The sequence below is a fragment of the Chaetodon trifascialis genome, chromosome 13 (assembly GCF_039877785.1).
Source record: "Chaetodon trifascialis isolate fChaTrf1 chromosome 13, fChaTrf1.hap1, whole genome shotgun sequence".
Lineage (NCBI taxonomy): Eukaryota > Metazoa > Chordata > Actinopteri > Chaetodontiformes > Chaetodontidae > Chaetodon > Chaetodon trifascialis.
In genome coordinates, this window is record NC_092068.1 from 25007501 (window position 1) to 25023516 (window position 16016).

The 16016-nt window shown below is 45.3% G+C and overlaps 1 protein-coding gene across 2 annotated transcripts in view; it reads left to right on the top strand.

Moving 5' to 3' along the window:
• Positions 1 to 13048, top strand: part of psda (pleckstrin and Sec7 domain containing a) — a 46506-nt gene extending 33458 nt beyond the window's left edge. For both annotated transcript variants that reach the window (XM_070976849.1, XM_070976848.1), the window contains 7 exons: positions 7081 to 7124; positions 7951 to 8141; positions 8607 to 8677; positions 9209 to 9366; positions 9709 to 9853; positions 9930 to 10073; positions 11582 to 13048. In XM_070976849.1, coding sequence (XP_070832950.1) covers positions 7081 to 7124; positions 7951 to 8141; positions 8607 to 8677; positions 9209 to 9366; positions 9709 to 9853; positions 9930 to 10073; positions 11582 to 11905 — 1077 coding nt within the window. In that variant the 3' untranslated portion in view covers positions 11906 to 13048. The remainder of the gene's footprint in view (positions 1 to 7080; positions 7125 to 7950; positions 8142 to 8606; positions 8678 to 9208; positions 9367 to 9708; positions 9854 to 9929; positions 10074 to 11581) is intronic.
• Positions 13049 to 16016: the final 2968 nt, after the last annotated feature.

The following is a 16016-nucleotide window of genomic DNA, read 5'->3' on the forward strand; positions in this document are numbered from 1 at the left end:
CCGAGCGATCAACATGAATCTGCGTCACCTCTTCACCTCCATCATCATCATCTCTCTCTAACTCGCTCTGTTAATGTGTGTGTGTGTGTGTGTGTGTGTGTGTGTGTGTGTGTGTGTGTGTGTGTGTGTGTGTGTGTGTGTGTGTGTGTGTGTGTGTGTGTGTGTGTGTGTGTGTGTGTGTGTGTGTGTGCGTGCACGCCTGCCTCGTTGCTGGCTTGATGGCTGTTGGTTGATGGTGTAGCAGTGAGTGTGTGGGCAGCAGCTCTGACTCTGACGGAGAGGAAGCGAGCGAGTGAATGCAGAATGTGAAAAACATGAATTATAGCCAGCAGGTGTGTTTCCATCCACCTGCTTTCTGCACATTTTCAGTTTGCACATGAGGAAGCTGCAAACGCCGAGAAGCTGAAACACATTTAACACATTCCCAAACTTTCTCTGCTTGTCTGAGCGGTAGAAGTTGTTGTTTGGATAAAAAATCTGAATCAAACTGAGTGAATAAACAATGACATCATGAATCATGTGGCTTCACCATCACATCTGATGTGTGTGGAGGATGAGGAGGAGGGTGGAACCTTCCTCGCGCGATCACGTGAATCTAACAGTCTGATCTCCGTCATGTTTTCCACCGTTTGACCCTTGGCTGGAGCTCTTCGGATGACGTCGTCTTGGATCACCTGTTGTTTATCTCCATCGACCAGTGAATCACATTCACAGCAGGATGAGACAAACGAGTTTCATTTTGATGATTTTCAGGAAGTTTGGTTTCAATCTGTGATATGATTGGGTGGAAACTTGAGGGAGTCTCTGGTTGGCCGCTTTGGTGTTTCAGCCACAGGAAGTTTTGACCTGACGTGTTAAATCACTCAGGCTGCTGATCGCTGGTCAGTTTCAGATCCACTGTCAGTTTTTAGTCCTTCCCTCTTGTAGACGTGTTTCTTTCTGCGCGTCTGCAGCTTCAGCGCCTCACACTGCACAGTGTGAAGATCACGCATGGCAGCAGCTGCCCACAGCGCCCCCTGCTGCATATCGGCTGTGTTGCTGCTGTGCTAAAGCCGTAGATGAGCGATGTCGCCTCGAGGTTTGAGTGTGAGTGTGTGGGGAGAGTGAGTCGAGTGTCCTGTGAAAACTCTCCATCATAAACAAAAACAACAAACCAGACCAGCTCAACCTCAGTGTCGTCGTATCTGCTCAACTGGATTGAAGTAATGAAATATGAACGCATGTAAACCTTCATCTCCGTCTTTAAAGGTGAAATTCTGCTCGGCCACGCAGGTGAGCGAACGGCAGCGAGACGTGTAAAATAGATTTCTGTGCCACAAAGGAGAGGAGAGATATTTTGGGAATGCTTGATGGTAGTGAGATTATTAAAAGATGGTTTTGACAAAGAAAGAAGTTTTTGTTGAGATGCAGACGAGGACACATGCTGTCTGCGGAGAGTCCTCAGAGGGACACGCTGAACTGTGTCCACGTCGACCTGCACAGGTGGTTTGCTGGGTCTGAACCGTCTGGACTTCCTGGTTTAAAGCTGCTGATGAGGAGCTCCTGAACACATGGAGCGTCAGCTGGTGGAGGAGAACCACATGGCCTCCTCCTCCTCCTCTTCCTGTTCACCTGCTTGTGTTCTCAGGTGTTTGGATATTTTTTGACTGAGTGTTTTAGCTGTTTGTCTGTTTGATGTTTGTCTGCGGCAGTGTGAGCAGATGAATTACACATCACTGCTTACTGAGGGGTGTGTGTGTGTGTTCAGAGCATGTGTGTGTTCAGTGTGGGGTGACGGTGAGGAAGAGGGCGGCTAGTTAGAAACATAACTACCATCAGCGGCTCACTAACCTGAGTTAGACGTCCACATGAAGCTCAGACACCAAAGCTCATGAACACTGACAGGAGCTGAGCAGTCAGATAGCATAGCAGTTAGCCATGCTATGCTATCTGTTGGTCCAGTTAGCAGTCTGCTGGGTCAGCTGGGGCCAGGCCGGGACAGGTTGTGGTTCCCGTGTTGAAGGTCTCTGCTGAGGAATCCTTTCGCTCCTTCGTTGTCCTCGCTGAGTTAGCAGCTCGACGCTAACCTGCCTTGTTGCTGCTGTTGGTTGTAGAGTTAGCTTCAGGCTTTGTGTCGTAGCTGCTGAGGCTCAATAAACATGTTTCCTCTCTGTTAGCGCTGAGCTCTTATAACATACACAGTATAGGTGTGAACACCTGGAGGATCGTGGGAAACTTGAAGCAGTTTATATCTACAGAGGGAGCAGGTCCTCGTCACAAAGGTCAGGGCTATTCAGATGGTTGTAATCTGCAACCTCACCACTAGATGCCAGTAAATCCAACATGCTGCTCCTTTAAATTCAATTCAGTTCAATGAATTTGAACATAAATGCAACTGAAATGAGATGATGTGGATTAATGAATAAGACTGATGAAACATGACAAAAGTGTCATTAATGGATGACCCCTCTGCCCCCAAAGGTCAGACATATCCTTGATAGGGTTAGGGTATGAATGTAGAATGTCACCGGTAACCAGTGGATATAAATTCCTAAAAATACAGTAAATATATTCCAAAATATACAGAAAATTAAAATACAGACTATGTTAAATGTAAAGAATCTCAAAATAAAACATTTAAAATGTTAAAGATTATATCCAAATAAATGGTAAATAAACTAAAAATGAAATATTATATGAACATTATATCATATCATTAAAATACATCAAAATACTAAATGTTTCCATGTAAAATACTGAAAACATGTTTAAAAATCTTTCAAAGTAAAGCAGCGTCCTGTGTTTCTCTGAAATCTTCAGATATGTTTGAATGAAAGCTCCTAAATAAAAATGCTTTGTCATGTTTAGTCATTATTGTCTCAGTATGTTAATAGAATGAAGACTCGGTCACAAATTGCTGAGTCACTGTTGTGTTTTTAATATTTTTAGCTGATTTTCCATCTTTTTTCTGCTCGGCATCTCTCGGCCACATTTACATTCAGCTCTGTGAATCCTCGATGATTGACAGCTCCAAGGAGAGCAGGGGGTGGGCTGAAGCTCCCGTCCCCGCGCTCTCATTGGCTGCTGCCGCTGAGAGAAAATGCGCATTGAGAGAGCGAGGGAAAAAAGAGAGAGAGACAGGAGGGAGGGCGAGCAACAGTCCTCAACAGTTCACAGAGTGTGAGCAGAGGAGGAGGAGAAGAAGAAACAGAAGAGGAGAAGAGGAGGAGGAGTGAGCTCACCTGACGGAGGGATTCTCCTGCAGGACAAAGACGACAACAAGCGCAGGAGGAGAAGAGAAGAAGAGTGGGAGTGAAGTTGGAGGACGAAAAGATCAACGTCTGAGGAGGAGGAAGGAGGGATTCTCTCCATCTCTTTTTTCTTTTTTTCCCAGAGTGCAACAGGAGAAACTCTCCTCTTTTTCTGTCAGCTCATCCCTCTTTTTCTTCTCCACCTCCATCCCCTCTGCCTCCGTCTACCCCTCCATCATCCCTCCTTCAGTCGGGGCTGGTGGAGGCGTCTCAGGAGGAGGCTGACGTCAGTTTTGGGGTGCTCTCTCTCTCTCTCTCTCTCTCTCTCTCTCTCTCTCTCTCTCTCTCTCTCTCTCTCTCTCTCTCTCTCTCTCTCTCTCTCTGTCTGCATGTGTGGGTGTGCTCGCTCGCCCCAGCCGCCCTGATTCTTCTGTTTCTTTTCTTTTTTTTTTGGTGAATGTTTTGGATGTGAGAGCGAGCTGCTGGTGCTGCTGATGCGTTTCCTCCGTCACGCAGCTTTATTTGCAGTCCAGGGATTCTCCTCTTCTGCCGCCGCCGCCGCATCAGGACGCTGCGTTCAACAGCCGGTTTGAAAACAGACTCACATTTTGGAAACCTGCTCAGTGACAGAAGAAGAAGAAGAAGATCAGAGTTGTGGTTTGGATATTTTTTGATTGAGTGTTTGAGCTGCTGTTTGAGGGATTAAACACACACACCGAGGCGGCTTGGAGTGTGTGTTTGTGTCGATGTGATGCTCTCAGAGTTCTATAATCAGACACGAACAGGAAGTCGAAGCTGACTCGACTTTGACAACGAAATGAAACTTAACATCTTGATCATTTAAACAATTTACTGTAATATAAAGTCTGATTAAAAAAATATTTCCTTATTTGTTGCAAAAACTATTTTTGAGACCGATTTATTCATTTATACATTGACTCGGTGTTAATCGGAAAAGTATTTGTGAAGTTATTTCTCCAATAAAAACACAGATTTGCTGTTTTCTTCTGCAACTGTCGGTCACCTCGAGATGGAAATTTGTTCTGAGTGATAACTAAAATAATTATTATTGTAACTAAATTTACTTCGTCTCAGTGGAGTCAACAAAGCGTGTACAGAGTTGCCTGAATCTGAATTTTTCAGCGTAAAGTATCTGGAGGATCTTGAGCAACACGTCCTGCGGTTCCAGTCTCGGTCTGTGATCGTCGACTCGGACACGTTTGCTGGCAGCATCTTTTTGTTTTTGTCGTTTTGCCTCCAAACACCTGAGCGAGCCGCCAGCTGTCAGCCTGCAGGATTATGAGCCAGATGAAACGCTGCTGTGTTTTTATGCATAATGAATAGAGCCGGATCCATAATGCAGCAGGCTGAGCTCCACTGAGGACACAATCAATCCAGGCTGAAACAGCCCCTGTTCGTCTGCTCATAACCAGCCGTCAGCCGCTTCTATTTTAAACAGCCAGACTTCATCTGCACTTTCTCATCTGTTGGCTTCCATGTTCCTCATTTGCTGAAAACATCAGCAAATCTCCATTTTGAAAACGCCTTCAGATCTGGATCAAAATCGAAAATTCAAGTTGTCAAAGTGGAGTCAGATCTGTTTCAAAGTTCATGTAAAGCTGATATTTTCTAGAGAAAACTGGACTCAACAGTTCATGTAAACATCAAATTTGGTTGCTGGTCAGATACCTGTGATTCATCAGTTGTTTGGAGGTCACCTAGAGGTCGTCCTCTCCTCTGAAAGCCGGATCTGTGTGGGTTCGACACCTTTTTCAATTCCTTTTCTTTTGGCAGGTTTGGTCGTCGTTACCCATTCAGACTTTCTTTCTTCAGCTGAAGTTTTTCCCTTTCGCTGGATCGCTGTTTTTTACCACAAAGACTCTGAGGTTCAGTCGAACTCTCGTAAACCAGAATTAGACTCAACCCAAATGCTCCTCTTCTGAACTCTGAGCTCACCACGATGATCGGCGTCAACAGCATCCACTCGTCAGGCCGCATGCGGTCGCGCTCGCTCTGCTCGGTCCGCAGCGGGCGGGATTCGAGGGACACCGACCCGTTCAGGTATCCCAGAACCCCCCGCTCTCGCTCCCTCAAACCGCTGGCCTTCCCCGACCTGCTGGGAAAAACCCAGGACGGACAGCAGCACCGACAGAGCCGCAAGAAGAAGGTAGAACCCGGAGATACACACTGTAACTTTTAGAGTTAAAACCGTGATGCTACAGACGCATTTGTTTTTATTTGCGTTTCCCTCACAGACCACAAGAGGGAGCTGGAACACCACAACATTAATATAAACACATTTAAAAGCTTTTAGCTGGTCAAACAATAAGGTTTAAACAGTTTGGATGTGACGCAAAGGTGGAAATAATGAAAAAGGAAAAACATCCCTTTTTTAAACAATGTTGCCTTTGGTGAGGTTGAAACCAGTCGCACATTTTTTAGTTTTTAAGAAGGTAAATATTCAAATATTTTAAAATAAAGGCCTGTTCCTAACAGAGGCTGGGTAGACTAACATTAGTGAAGTGGAGGCTGGACTTTCCTGTGATCTAACATGCCACATAGCAAATTTAGTGTAATCTGTTTCAGTATAAAATCAGTCATGTCGTACACACCGCCTTGCTCAAAACACGGATTTTTCACGATAAAAGACTGTCATCAGTGTTCGTCATCACATCATTGCGTTTCTCAAATTTCATTATTCTGCCATGTTATCAGATCACCTCATTTCACTACATCCTTCCTTTGAGAAGCACATTTTTGGTGACTGTTTTAACACTAATTCTGTTTGTTTCAGCTGTTTCTACTGTTTTTTTTTTTACTGTCGATGAAACTCGACTTTGTGTGCAACATTTTCACGATGACAGTAAAAGCAAAGGGAGAGATGACGTTCACGTGGCTGCTGGTAGACTCTTAATGGGATCTCGTCTTATCATCTGATTCCATCGTGTAATTTTAACTCCTCATGGGTTTATTCATGTGTCATTAAATCACCTCATTGTGTGAGACACTCTGTGTGGGTGTTGAGTTTCATTGACAGTAACTTTAACAGAATGAAGACTCAGATGTGACTCTTTCAGCACAGACACTCTTTTCATTCACTGATCGTTTCCAGTTGGTTCAGATTTTTTTAACTATGTCTGCTGAGATGTTGGATGTTGGATGTGATTGGCTGATGGCTGCTCTTTAGTTTCTAACATGGAACCTGTATAATCATCCTAAATTCATCCTGACAGGTGGCAGGTGTGTTTTTTTTAGTTTGTGTTCAGGGATTAGTGGTCCTGAATCATCAACTCATAATTAATTCCAGTCTCTTCCGCTGTGCTGTTTTTTGATTGGTGTGAAACTCCTCAATGAAACTTTCAATGTTTCAAGTTAAAATGTGAAACTTTTTTGGCTTTTTTGACTTTTATTGTGAAATCCTCACATTAAGACACTTTCTTAAAAACGATCGAACAAAAGGCAAAATAACTGCATCGGACCGTACCACAGTGGCTTTTAGGGGGTGCTATAACAGCATGTCTACATTTTTAAAACATGAGACCCTCTCCTCCCCTTTGATGAACCCCCCCCCCCCCCCCCCCCCCCCCCCCCGGGCTTCAGCTGCCCTCTAATAAACCATGAAATGAACTGATGGCGGCTCAGAGGCATCTATCTGTGTTCATGTTTTACAGATTCAAGCGTCAAAAGAAAAGCCAAGAATCACACAATTCAATCTTTCTCTCTCTCTCTCTCTCTCTCACACACACACACACACACACACACACACACACACACACACACACACACACACACACACACACACGCCCCTGTGGCACATCTGTCTGACTGTGTGTGTGTTGTGTTTCTGCAGACTCTCTACAGCTCCATCAAGAACGAGAAGCTTCAGTGGACCATGTAAGTTTCCTCCTCCAGTTTGAACCATCAGCTGGTTTCTGCTGGTTTAACACCCAACATGTACAAACATCTGAAGTGTGTGTTTAAGCTCTGTGTGCGTGTGTGTGTGTGTGTGTGTGTCTGCTGCTGCCCTGACTCTTATTTAAGCCTGTGTTGCTATGGCAACTGTTCCCTGCTTTCTTTCCTCACTGTAATTACAGGTCAGCATCCCGACGCCCATGCTTGACTGAGGACACACGCACACACACACATAAACACACACACACACATATAAACACACACGCAGACGTCGTGTGTGCGTTCAGCATCTGTCCTCCCTCGTGTTCAGCTGCTTTCATTTAACCCTTCAGTCCTGGTCCTGATGGGATGTTCGAGTTCATGAGTTCATAGGTGATGTGATGAGGCCGTGTGACACATGATGCTGGTTTAACAGCTGAGGTGATGAGATGATGCATTCAGGGGCGTTTCCTGCGGGAAGCTGCTGGTGAGACGTTCAAACACCTCAGCAAAGTCAAGGCAAATCCTGTTTTTAACCTGAGCTTGTTATCAGCGTCGTTACCACACGACGAGTCTCCTCGCCCGCTCGATGTGTTGCCTTTGCTCTGTGATGTAGCTCCACTGCCTGACAGGTGGTGCGACCCGACGATAAAACACTGCGGCGAAGGAAAGATGGAGACGTGTTTTTATGAAGTTAATCAGACCAGATGATGTGATGACAGCTGATGAGCTCAGTGGTGACAGAAGGAGGAGAAATGATGAGATGAAGATGAGATGAAGACAACAGATCTGAGTATATCTGATCTCTTCTGTCCTCTGTCTTCTGAAGTGATGAGGAGGAGTTGAGGAAGTCTATGTCGGAGCTGGCTGACGTCCGAACGGACTCCGCCTCCCACACCATGAAACGGATGGGGAGTGGAGGAAACCCGCTGGTGGGCGTCGCCCAGCAGGCTGATGGCGAGCTCTATAAGAGTGGCTTCCTGGTCCGCAAAGTCCACGCCGACCCCGACGGAAAGAGAAGTACGCCACTCTAAAGTCTCTTCTTCTGTCTTTTTCTTCTTCTTTCCTCTTTCTTCTCCTTTCTTCTTCTTTCTTTCATTTAATTTTGTGGTTTTTTGCCACATCCTCCAAAACAACAGTATGAACTCTCATAATTATGCAGACGACACCCACATTTACCTCATTCTGTCAGCAGGAGATTACAGTCACATATATTAAAGGTGAAGTTTCTGAAAGTCATGTTATGAAACAGTTCTCATTTGAGTATTCATCTGGTAAAATAACTTAAGTATGTTTTTAGCCGTTGACGAGGGTCTGGGTCTCTGGACCACAAGCATGAGGATGAAGTCTCCGTTTCATCAGAGACGTTGGATGAAAACAGTTTGAGGTGTAAAAATGTAAATTTAAGAGACGCGTTTGGGGTGAAGTGTGATCTCTGCACTTAAACGTGTAATATAATATCCCATGATGCTTTGTTTCTCCCAGCTCCTCGGGGTAAGAGGGGGTGGAAGTCTTTCTACGCCATGCTGAAGGGCCTGGTGCTCTACCTGCAGAAGGTAAACATCTGGACTACATTTCCCAGCAGCCCCGCTATTTGTCACACATGCCAGTGTCTATTTTTGACTGTGCGCGTCCCAGATTGGATATATATGAGATTAGAACAAACATCTGGCTCAGAGACAGATGACAACTCCTCTGTTTTCCTGTTTTTAAGAGTTTCCTCTGATTTGAATCACAATTCTTTATTTTTTATACTCAGTCAGTTCAAACATTCAGAGCTTTTCCATAAAGAAGCAGACTGCACGTGCTGATGCTGATCCCATCGTGAGAGTCTAAAATGTGACATAATTTAAGGGCTTTAATGACTTTTTAAGGAAAAACTCTTATTTTGATGACTTTCTTTTCACATTAGCTGTTTTCATGTTAGAATGACGTGTTTTTCACTGTATTAGTGCACAACAAAAACTTATCATGTGTGAGGTTTTAGTCCTGAAAACATTGCATTCTGGGACTTGTAGTAGAGTTTGTACAGCAGGTTTAAACATGATTGGATGCTGATGTGATGCTGCTCTGTGATTGGCTGACAGGATGAGTACCGCGCGGAGCGAGAGCTGACGGAGGAGGACGTGAAGAACGCCGTGTCCATCCATCACTCTCTGGCCATGAGAGCAGCTGATTACAGCAAGAGGCCCAACGTCTTCTACCTGAGGACGGCGGACTGGAGGGTCTTCCTGTTTCAGGCTCCGTAAGAATCCGCATCGCTCGTCTTTCCGCTCTTCTTTCTTCCCTTATACATACCCAAAGCATGATGGGAACTGCAGTGCCAGGATCCAGAGCAGGATTATCCCAAATCCAAGTAGATTTCTTTACATTACTGATGCTCAGAATGTCCCATCAGCACAGTCCTAACAGAGTGTCAGTGTCTCTCTTCATGCGCTGACGTTTACCGTGCAGTGAACAGTCGTGGACGTACAGGAACAAACCAAAGTGTGTCAAAGTGCAGGAAGACATGCAGCACATCTACACAGTCTCTGTACAGAATGTGCAGCCTGGCTGAGTGAGACCGTCTCTCGCCTCTTTCCTGCAGGAACGCAGAACAGATGCAGTCGTGGATCACGCGCATCAATGTGGTGGCGGCCATGTTTTCGGCTCCTCCGTTCCCGGCGGCCATCGGCTCCCAGAAGCGATTCAGCCGTCCTCTGCTGCCGGGATCCAACACCAAACTGTCCCAGGTACGAACTGTGAGGAGCGAAACATGATTTCAGCAGCCGTCAGGACAGCGTTCACTTCTGTCGTCTCTCCCGACAGGAAGAGCAGGTCAAATCTCACGAGAACCGGTTCAGGGCGGTTTCCTCCGAGCTGGCAGACCTCACCGCCTCCACTCCGGATCGTAAGGTGAAAGGTCGCGAGCTGGAGGAGCAGAAACTCCGACAGGAGTACCTGGAGTTCGAGGTGAGGGAATTCACCAAAAATACATACACAAGAAAACCTTCACTCTGGTAAACCTGTGAGGACCCTCAGTGACGTAATAAACCTAAACCTGGTCCTAACCCTAAGTCTGAATCCACGTCCACGTCTAAACCAGCACTTTGATATTAATACCTCTCTGGCTGAGATTTGAGACTCGGCAGCTTCCAGCCTTTATTGGAGGATTTATGGTGTTTTTGTAGTGATGTACTATACTTGATGCTATTTTCCTGGAGAGCATCTTCACTTTTACTTGAAGATAGACTGATTTTATTCTGATAAATGATTTATCATCGCCTTCGAGTCATGTATGTGTTTGTACAGTCCTTCAGAGGTCACGTCTCATTTTTCCTCTGTGACTGAAGAGCCGCTGAACTGAAGCATGCAGTAAAATCCCACTGAGGTCTGAATATAAATGACAGCCTGAGGTTTCTCTGCAGCTCCTTCTGCCTTGTTTCTGCTCGTCTTCATCACAAACTGACACTGAATCAGTGTGTGTGGTGTCAAACAGGCTGCAGAGACACAAACACACTGTGTCGGGAACATGGAGCCCAGTTAAAGGACCAGTCTGCTGTTTACTGCCTGTTCCTGCTGGTCAGACTCTTTCTTTTCAGCTCATCGTGGGTTTAAATTTATTTCTATGAAACTCAGCCTGCAGGGAGCTGACGCATCACTGTTTTTACAGATATGGTACAGATAAAAGAAAAGATAGACAGCATGTCACGATGAAAGTGTTCAGAACAACGGACAAAGTACAGGAGCAGCAAAATAGAAATATCAAAAGAACAAAAACATCAGATAAGATGAATGAATTGAGATGTAAACTAACTTCTTAGCACTTTAAAACAGAATTCTGGTCTTAGAAAAAGGTCCTAACTGGAAAAGCTTATAAGATTCTTTATTTGAACAGAGAAATCTACAGAAGAGCCAAACCTAAATCCTTCATGTTGTATAGCTTAATGTCAGAGGTCAAAATGTCCCAAACCAGAGAAAATGTCAGTGTTGGGTCATTTTGGTTAGTTTGAGTGCTGAACTCATCAAACCAGACAGACACGAACAGCCGAGCGTCGTCTGCATAGAGAGAGTAAAATAAGAATCAGGGATTACAGGAAAGCTACCCACCTGATTTTTATGAAACTTAAAGGAAGTTTGTAGCATCGGCCGAGGAAGAACCCATTAAATTCTGGAGCAGATCTGAATCATGAGGCGGATACGTTAAGTATTTTTCACTTTTGTTAACATTCGGTCCAGACAGAGTAAATGCAATACATCTTAAAAGGCAGTAGATGGGAGTAAAGTTCACCAGTGACAAACACAAATGATAGAAATCCGATGGCTCCACGTCACAGTGCATGCTCGCAGGCTCCAGTGATCCCGTGTCGACACATGTAGCTGCTCACACAGGAAGCAGTCCTGCAGATCTGCGGATCATAGAACTGGACTGTTGGCCAGCACCATTAACGACCATCTGTTGTCTCCGTCCTCCTTTACAGAAAACGCGGTACGGTACGTACGCCATGCTGCTGCGGGCCAAACTGTCCAGCGGAGACGAGGACCTGTCGGCCTTCGAGTTGCGGCTGTTTGACGATGGTGGCCTGCAGAGGGCGCACTCCAGCCCCACGCTGCCTCAGGACACCGCCAGTAAAGAGAAGACTCGCGGGACCAAGACGTCAAAGAGCTTAAAGGTCACGTCCTCGACCTCCAAGACCGGCGACAGCATCAGAGAGGGAAGCAAGAAGAAGAACGGCGGCAGTGGCGCGAACAACCAGCGGCCGGAGCTGCAGAAACAGAGCAGCAAACCGGAAGAGGCGCCATAAGGTGGCGAGAATCGGGTTTTACATGAAGTGTGTAGCTGGAGACGGACATGAAGCATCATGGGTAGCAAGCTGACATCCTCCTTTAAACCTTTTCTGTTAAACCTCAGTCAGATTCTGATTGGCTGAGGTGATTTACCTCCAGAGCCCAGCTGAGACGTTCGAGGTTTGTGGGAGAGGAAACACTCATCATGAAGGAGGATGACCGAACAGACGAGTGGTGCGTTTTTTTTCCACGAGTCAAAACATTCAGGAAACACTACCGAGGTTTGAAAAGTGAAATCTGAACTCCACCAATCAGCTGCCAGAGTTTATTTCTGTCCACACATCAGCTTCAGCAGGTCCAACAGTGAAAACAGCTGCTGAGCTTCAGAATAAAAGCTTTATTTCCTGTCATAATGTTAATTTCAGGAACCTTCTGGAAGCGTTTTTTTTTTTAAAAGGATGGAGGAAGAACTCATATATCGGTATCGTACCGTCTCCCGCCGCGGCGTTTGATTCGAGGATCAGTCTGCACCAGAAACAGAAACAGTTTGAAGGTACTTTATTTTTTCCTCTCAGAGCGACAAACACTGACCTCCTGCACGGCCATCGCTCTGCTTCTCCTAGCAACAAACGGGGGAGCAGGTTGCCATGCCAACCACACATGACGGACAGAGAGCGTGGGACTGTTGCCGCAGCAACTGAGCAAAGGGGGAAGGGAGGATGGGGGTTGAGACTCTGGAGTCAGGACTCCCCCAGACAGACAGACAGACAGACAGACCGACGGGAACACAATACCTCCCCTCCACACTTCACAGTGTGTGTGTGTGTGTGTGTGTGTGTGTGTGTGTGTGTGTGTGTGTGTGTGTGTGTGTGTGTGTGTGTGTGTGTGTGTGTGTACACACTGTAGTACCGTGTGAGCACTTGATTTTAGGTTATTAATAGGTTATTAATAGAAATTAAATCAACAAATAGTGAATTCTGTATATCGAGACAATATTAAGTAACTTTTGTGATTCCTGGTGTTGCTTAAAGAATTACAGACATTACATTTCTGAAAGACAAGGCAGCAAACTGGGCAGCAGACACAGTTTATGTCTGATTATCACATTTAGTCACCAAAACAGAAAGATCTGAGTTTTTGAGTGAAAATAATGATTTTTGTGTTAAAGAAGCCAAACAAGTGAAGGTCAAGTGAAAGTGTAAGAATCCTCAAACTGGTGGATCAGTGCTGGCGTTCTGCTGACGATGCACCGTTTAAATGAGTTCACTCAGTGGTTTTGTCACTAACGAGCTTCCACAGTTTTTCTCTTTCTGCTGGAAACTGAATAATGTTTGAACCCGTCCACAGTCCTGATCAATGTGACCGCAGTGAAACATATCAGAGCTCCTTCTTCACTGACACTTCATGTATCTTGCTGGAATGCTCGTGTGTGCATTGATTGGAGGTGAGAAGTTTGAATCACCTGTTGGCTAACGTGACGAATCAAACGTCTCCATCGTGGTCTGACGACGTGTCGCTGATGGCAGACTGACAAAAGGAACATTTGCTTTTCAAATCCTAAAAGAGTCACTGGATCATCTTCACTGTCAGCACGACAGCATTTCTATGTCCTGAAATCGTCCACATGCAGTTACCTCTTGCTGCCACTCGGGGTCACCAGAGTGTGAAGTTGTTGAACAGTTGAGCAGAAAATGAAGCACAGAAGCAGAAAGGACTGATTGACTCCAGGAAATCCCAAAATATCCAACAGTGATAGAAAGGTCAGCGGTGGAAGAAGTACTCAGTAGAAGTACTTAAACTTCAGTAAAAGTAGTAATACCACTGTTTAAAAATGTACATAGTTACATTCCACAGTTGTGAAACAGTGAAACGTTTTAATAACCAATTTTTCACAATGTTAATGTTTCACACATTGTGCAAAACCAAAAGTCCAATTTTTTTTTATTTAATTTGCTCTGCAGCACTCAGCCCTGCGTCCAGGTCATTAACTTAATATTAATGTACATGCATATATTTCTGTAGTGTGTTGGCAGTCCTGGACTTCCGTACTGTGACGCCTCAGTAAACCTGAAAACGCTTCCTGTCGTCTGTGGTTTCCTGCTGGGTTTCTCTCATGTTGTTCATCATGAATAATAATGTTGCTTTGAAACTTTGAACAGAAGGTGCTTCATGTTTCCTGGAGACTCAACAGTTTGATGCAGGAAGAAAACAAATGTAATGACAGGAAATGGTCACCGGGTGGCAGCAGAGATGTTTGTTGTGGCTTCTTCAGGACTCTGACGGTTTTATAGGTGGATTAAAGGATTAATCCACCTTAAATTAATTGACTTCCAAAAGGACCAGGCAAATGTTCCTGCTGCACAAAAACACGTTTATCACACCTGTTTCTTTGCTGACACTGTGGAAATGAAACAGATTTCTGTGATTTTCCAGGTTTGTGATCAGAAACACTAAAAGCTGGAACCTTTTTAATCGTAAACGATCATCTATGTGCCAGATTCGCTGGAAACACTTACGGAAAACTTGAAGATTTGATCCCCGAAAGAGGGAAAGAAGAATGTTTTTATTTGTTGGGGGGGTCTGTGTTGGTCGGGTGGTTTTTGGTCGCTTCCTGTTCAGACAATGAGGCGTAGTTCAGTGGCGGCGGGAGCTTCGGGGTAGAAATCAGTTCCAAACTCCGATGCTGCTGTTTCTGCCATTAAAAGCTCTCTGGACTGATCATCCTCCAGGAATTAGTCTTGTATAGTCCATTCAGAGGAAAGTTTGACACTTTGAATGAAGCTGTTTGTGTTTTTGTCTTTGGTCCACTCAGCAAACAGAAACGTCAAAGGTTTCAAAGGTACTGAAAGAGGTGAAACTAACTTCAGACAATTTAAATGATATTTGAAAGTGTTGAATGTTCGTGCTCAGAAGAGGGTCATCACATGACCCTGCTCGTTTTCTGGAGATCAGAATCAGACAACCGTTTCTCAACACGCGCCTGCACACTGTGATGATGACCACCGGTGGTCGGCCTGGATCTCCTTCCTCATCAGTGGTCATGAGCTTCGGCCTCAGCTTCGCCCAGTTTTTGATGTGCGATGTGAATCCACATCATCTCCAGCAGACTGAGCCTGACGGTGTTGTGGAGGTTGGAGTCAGTGTGGATTGGATGGATGGATGGATGGATGGATGGATGGATGGATGGATGCTGCTCAGAGTACAACTGCTGTTCCTTTGTGCTGAAACACACTAGACAGACTTCATATCCCATCAGGCCCTGCAGCGCTTCAGCATCACCTGGAAAGAGCTGGTAGGACGTCTGGTTCACCGGTCTGACCTCGTGTTTGCGTGCAGGTTCAAAGAGTCCAGGTGTAATTGATCGACTCTGTTTGGTTCTCTGGTGCAGGCAGCTTGTTTTCATTCTTTCTCTTTATCGTTTTTCTTCTTCTTGTCCCGTTACTTTGTTGTATCCCAGAGGAAGGAGCAGCCATCGATCAGCTTTTCTTCCATCTTGTTTGTAGTTCTTTGATGTAGTTGAGTAGAGCAGAATCAAAAGCAGTTGGCTGGTTGTATCAGAGGATGTTTCCATAAAGCTGAACTTTCCTCACTGTGCCCACGTTGTTTCAGCCACCAGCAGGTTCAATGAGAGGCTGCTCAGTGCAGGTGATAGCCCGTCTGCACTGCACGCCATCCATCCATCCATCCATCCATCCATCCATCCATCCATCCATCCATCCATCCAGTCTTGGTCAGCTCTGATGCCATCAAACTGTGCGATGAAGGTCTACGAGCTGCGATGGGACCGTCATCGACTGTCTTTAATTGTCCTGATTCAGCCGGGTTTGACTGCCTCTCTCTGATTGGCTCCAAACCTCCAGTTTCACTGGCTTGATTTCTGATCTTCTTTGTGCTTTAAAGAGTCCACGATTCCTCGAGTACCTTTGAATTTACTCATGGATTTTCATACGTGAGGAGCTCAATAACGTTACGATCAGGCAGGATCTCTGAGATCATCCGTCCTTCAGCCTCTTTTCTTCATCCTACATCAGACAAATGTCGACATGCTGGTTGATGCAGGAAGAATTATTGAATCAGCTGCTGCTGAGACGCTAACGGACAGCAGGCTGTGCTGTCTGACCCTGCCGG